This window comes from Bombina bombina, chromosome 9 (assembly GCF_027579735.1).
Source record: "Bombina bombina isolate aBomBom1 chromosome 9, aBomBom1.pri, whole genome shotgun sequence".
Lineage (NCBI taxonomy): Eukaryota > Metazoa > Chordata > Amphibia > Anura > Bombinatoridae > Bombina > Bombina bombina.
In genome coordinates, this window is record NC_069507.1 from 1,984,573 (window position 1) to 1,990,572 (window position 6,000).

General features: G+C 39.7%; 1 protein-coding gene across 1 annotated transcript in view; it reads right to left on the minus strand.

The window, feature by feature from the left end:
* HERC4 (HECT and RLD domain containing E3 ubiquitin protein ligase 4) overlaps positions 1-4,034 on the minus strand; it is a gene marked incomplete at its 5' end in the record, with an annotated part of 748,563 nt that extends 744,529 nt beyond the window's left edge. Inside the window, 1 exon segment of the mRNA XM_053691837.1 lies at positions 3,874-4,034. Coding sequence (XP_053547812.1) covers positions 3,874-4,034 — 161 coding nt within the window.
* Positions 4,035-6,000: the final 1,966 nt, after the last annotated feature.

A 6,000-nucleotide genomic window follows, 5' to 3' on the forward strand; every position in this document is an offset into this window, starting at 1 on the left:
GTTTGTCCCAATGATGAATCAATTGTGCAAACGCCTCCAGATGGAGTTCCCACTCTCCCGGATGAAAAGTCTGACGACTTAGAAAATCCGCCTCCCAGTTCTCTACACCTGGGATATGGATAGCCGATAGGAGACAAGAGTGAGTCTCTGCCCAGCGAATTATATTGAGACTTCTAACATCGCTAGGGAACTTCTGTTCCCCCTTGATGGTTGATGTAAGCCACAGTCTTGATGTTGTCCGACTGAAATCTGATGTACCTCAGAGTTGCTAACTGAGGCCAAGCCTGAAGAGCATTGAATATCGCTCTCAGTTCCAGAATATTTATTAGAAGGAGGGTCTCCTCCTGAGTCCATTATCCCTGAGCCTTCAGGGAGTTCCAGACTGTGCCCCAACCTAGAAGGCTGGCATTTGTTGTAACAATTGTCCAATCTGGCCTGCGAAAGGTCATACCCTTGGACAGATGGACCCGAGATAGCCACCATAGAAGAGAATCTCTGGTCTCTTGATCCAGATTTAGCAGGGGGGACAAATCTGTGTAATCCCCGTTCCACTAACTGAGCATGCATAATTTCAGCGGTCTGAGATGTAGGCGTGCAAACGGCACTATGTCCATTGCAGCTACCATTAAGCCGATTACATTCATGCACTGAGCCACCAAAGGGCGCGGAATGGAATGAAGAACACGGCAGGAATTTAGAAGCTTTGACAACCTGGACTCCGTCAGGTAAATTTTCATTTCTACAGAATCTATCAGAGTCCCTAGGAAGGAAACTCTTGTGATTGGGGATAGAGAACTCTTTCCTTGTTCACTTTCCACCCATGCGATCTCAGAAATGCCAGTGCTACGTCCATATGAGACTTGGCAATTTGGAAGTTTGACGCCTGTATCAGGATGTCGTCTAAATAAGGGACCATTTCTATGCCCCGCGGCCTAAGGACTGCCAGAAGCGACCCCATAACCTTCATAAAGATTCTTGAGGCTGTAGCTAATCCAAAGGGAAGAGCTACAAACTGGTAATGCCTGTCTAGAAAGGCAAACCTGAGAGACCGATGATGATCTTTGTGTATCGGAATGTGAAGATAAGCATCCTTCAAATCCACTGTAGTCCTATATTGACCCTCCTGGATCATAGGTAGGATGGTACGAATAGTTTCCATCTTGAATGATGGAATTCTGAGGAATTTGTTTAAGATCTTTAGATCCAAAAATTGGTCTGAAGGTTCCCTCTTTTTTGGGAACCACAAACAGATTTGAGTAAAAACTCTGTCCCTGTTCCTCCTTTGGAACTGGATGGGTCACTCCCATAACTAGGAGGTCTCGTACACAGTGTAAGAATGCCTCTCTTTAGCAATGACACTAGCAAGCTTGGAAAACACTTTAAATCAAGTTAACAAGCAAATATAAAAAACGTTACTGTGCCTTTAAGAAAAACAAATTGTCAAAACTTGAAAAACAGTGAAAAAAGGCAGTGAATCAAACAATTTTTTTACAGTATATGTAATAAGTTAACAGAGCATTGCACCCACTTGCAAATGGATGATTAACCCCTTAATGCAAAAAACGGATCAAAAAAACAAAATAGACGTTTTTTAACAATCACAACAAACTGCCACAGCTATGCTTTGGCTTTACCTTCCCCAAAAACGATTTTGGAAGCCTTTTTAGCCCTTTAGAGATGTCCTATAGTATTCATGGGACTGCTGACGGAAGCTGGATGTCTCATTTTGTAATTTTAACTGCGCAAAAAAGCGCTAAAATAGACCCCTCCCACTCATATTACAACAGTGGAAGCCTCAGGAAACTGTTTCTAGGCAAAATTTAAGCCAGCCATGTGGAAAAAAAACTAGGCCCCAATAAAGTTTTATCACCAAAGCATATATAAAAACAATTAAACATGCCAGCAAACGTTTTATATTGCAAATTTATAAGAGTATAAATCTCTGATAGTAAGCCTGATACTAGTCGCTATTAAATCACTGTATTTAGGCTTAACTTACATTAATCCGGTATCAGCAGCATTTTCTAGCAATTCCATCCCTAGAAAAACTTATAACTGCACATACCTTATAGCAGGATAACCTGCACGCCATTCTCCCTCTGAAGTTACCTCACTCCTCAGACATATGTGAGAACAGCAGTGGATCTTAGTTACAAGCTGCTAAGATCATAGAAAAATGCAGGCAGATTCTTCTTCTAAATACTGCCTGAGAGAAAATAGTACAACTCTGGTACCATTTAAAAACAACAAACTTTTGATTGAAGATAAAAAACTAACTATATTACACCACTCTCTCTTACTACCTCCATACGTGTTGAGAGTTGCAAGAGAATGACTAGATATGGCAGTTAGGGGAGGAGCTATATAGCAGCTCTGCTGTGGGTGTACTCTTGCAACTTCCTGTTGGGAAGGAGAATATCCCACAAGTAATGGATGATCCGTGGACTGGATACACCTTACAAGAGAAATACAAATTATTGTGAAATCCAAACCTTTTCTGGTCCCAAGCAGTTTGGCTAAAGAGTTTTCTACTTGTATATATTACTTTATTTTTAACTCTCCATTCTTAAAAGGGACAGTCAACTCCAAATGTTTTATTGTTTAAAAAAATAGATAATCCCTTTATCACCCATTCCCCAGTTTTGCACAGAAAACATGGTTATATTAATACACTTTTTACCTCTGTGATTACCTTGTAACTAAGCCTCTGCAGACTGCCCTTATATCAGTTTTACCTCTGTGATTACCTTGTATCTAAGCCTCTGCAGACTGCTCCTTATCTCGGTTATATTAATATACTTTTTACCTCTGTGATTACCCTGTAGCTAAGCCTCTGCAGACTATTCCTTATCTCAGTTATATTAATACACTTTTTACCTCTGTGATTACCCTGTAGCTAAGCCTCTGCAGACTGTTCCTTATACTTTTTACCTCTGTGATTACCCTGTATCTAAGCCGCTGCAGATTGCCCCCTTATCTCAGTTATATTAATATACTTTTTACCTCTGTGAATACCTTGTATCTAAGCCTTTGCAGACTGCCCCTTATCTCAGTTATATTAATACACTTTTTACCTCTGTGATTACCCTGTATCTAAGCCTCTGCAGACTGCTCCTTATCTCAGTTATATTAATATACTTTTTACCTCTGTTATTACCCTGTATCTAAGCCTCTGCAGAATGCCCCTTATCTCAGTTATATTAATATACTTTTTACCTCTGTGATTGCCTTGTATCTAAGCCTCTGCAGACTGCCCCTTATCTCAGTTATATTAATATACTTTTTACCTCTGTGATTACCCTGTATCTAAGCCTCTGCAGACTGCTCCTTATCTCAGTTATATTAATATACTTTTTACCTCTGTGATTATCCTGTATCTAAGCATCTTCTGACAGCCCCCTGTTTACATGGCTATTTATTTATTTATTATTATCTATTGACTTGCATTTTAGGCAATTAGTGCTGTGTCCTGCACAAGTCCAGGAGACAGCACAATGTTATCTATATGGCATACATGAATTAGTGTCTAATTGTAGTGCTTGTGAGAGAGCACAATCTGTAGTGCACTATATGGCACACATGAGCTAGCAGTGTCTAACTGTAGTGCACTAGAGTGAGCACAATGTTATCTATAAGGCAAACATGAATTAGCAGTCTCCTGTTGTGAGAAGAAAATAAAAAAGTATGTAATAAGAGGATGTCTGTAGCGGCTTAGAAACAGGCAGAAATGTAGAGGTTTAAATTTGAATAAGTATATTAATATAACAATGTGTAAAGGGTAGTAAAAATCTTATCTATCTTTTAAAACAATAACAATTTTGGTGTTGACTGTCCCTTTAAGTTAGAGTTTAATAAACAAAATAAAGCACTTACTGTTGGGAAGCTGAATAAAATCACTGTAACTCAGCCAGCATCCTTTAACAGTAAAAGGACTTTTTCTGTTGCACGATGACCCAGATCCCAATTGCCCATGACCACCAAGACCAAATGCATAGATCCGTCCAGATGAAGGAACAAATGCCAACGTGTGCTGCCTAGGAAACAAATAACAGATCTATTAGAGCATTGCAAATGGGTTTAACCCATAGTTAATAATGATCTACTGGGAGCTAGATGAGCAAATCTGGTGAGCCAATGACAGCTAGCTCCCAGTAGTGCATTGCCGATCCTGGGATACCAAAACAAAGTAAACTGAAAAGTCTATAAAAATGACCCATCCAATCCATGAAAGATTTCATGTTCCTTTATATACTGGGCAGTTCCAGCAAATTACATTTATTTCCAATCACCAGACTCATCCCAATTAGGAACAAGACTTGGGAGGGTGACAATTAACCTTTACTAAAAGCATTTACTTGATAATTAGCAAAACCATAAAAAGTCATGGGTGAGGCAGGAAACAGGAAAAGAGCTCAGCAAGACTTTACTACAAAATGCTGCGGGAATCATTTAAAGGAACATAATACTCATATGCTATATGACTTAAAAGTGATGCTAACAGGAAAATATCCCCTGAACATCTCTATGTAAAAAGGAAGATATTTACCTCAAAAACACAATTTATGCTTACCTGATAAATTTATTTCTCTTGTGATGTATCGAGTCCACGGATTCATCCATACTTGTGGGATATTCTCCTTCCCTACAGGAAGTGGCAAAGAGAGCACCCACAGCAGAGCTGTATATATAGCTCCTCCCTTAGCTCCACCCCCAGTCATTCGACTGAAGGCTAGGAAGAAAAAGGAGAAATAATAGGGTGCAGTGGTGACTGAAAGTTTTAAAATAAAAATATCTGCCTGTCTTAAAAAAACAAGGCGGGCCGTGGACTCGATACATCACAAGAGACAGAAATTTATCAGGTAAGCATAAATTCTGTTTTCTCTTGTAAGATGTATCGAGTCCACGGATTCATCCATACTTGTGGGATACCAATACCAAAGTTTTAGGACACGGATGAAGGGAGGGACAAGACAGGGACCTTAAACGGAAGGCACCACTGCTTGTAGAACCTTTCTCCCAAAAATAGCCTCCGAAGAAGCAAAAGTATCGAATTTGGAAAATTTGGAAAAAGTATGAAGCAAAGACCAAGTCGCCGCATTACAAATCTGTTCAACAGAAGCCTCATTTTTAAAAGCCCATGTGGAAGCCACAGCTCTAGTAGAATGAGCAGTAATTCTTTCAGGAGGCTGCTGTCCAGCAGTCTCATAGGCCAAACGGATGATGCTTTTCAGCCAAAAGGAAAGAGGTAGCCGTAGCCTTTTGACCTCTCCGGTTACCAGAATAAACAACAAACAATGAAGATGTTTGACGGAAATCTTTAGTTGCTTGTAAGTAGAACTTTAAAGCACAAACCACATCAAGATTGCGTAACAGACGTTCCTTCTTTGATGAAGGATTAGGACACAGTGAAGGAACAACAATCTCTTGATTGATATTCTTATTAGAAACAACCTTCGGAAGAAACCCAGGTTTGGTACGCAAAACCACCTTATCTGCATGGAAAACAAGGTAAGGGGAATCACACTGCAAAGCAGATAAGCTCAGAAACTCTTCGAGCCGAAAAGATAGCTACTAAAAATAAAACTTTCCAAGATAGAAGCTTAATATCCATGGAATGCATAGGTTCAAACGGAACCCCTTGAAGAACTTTAAGAAGTTTAGGCTCCATGGCGGAGCAACAGGTTTAAATACAGGCTTGATTCTGACCAAATCGTGACTAAATGCTTGAACGTCTGGAACATCTGCCAGACGTTTGTGTAGTAGAATAGACAAAGCAGATATTTGTCCTTTTAGGGAACTAGCTGATAATCCCTTATCCAAACCTTCTTGGAGAAAAGACAATATTCTAGGAATCCTAATCTTACTCCACGAGTAACCTTTGGATTCACACCAATAAAGATATTTGCGCCAAATCTTATGATAGATCTTCCTGGTGACAGGTTTTCTAGCCTGAAACAGGGTATCAATGACAGACTCAGAGAAACCACGCTTTGATAGAAT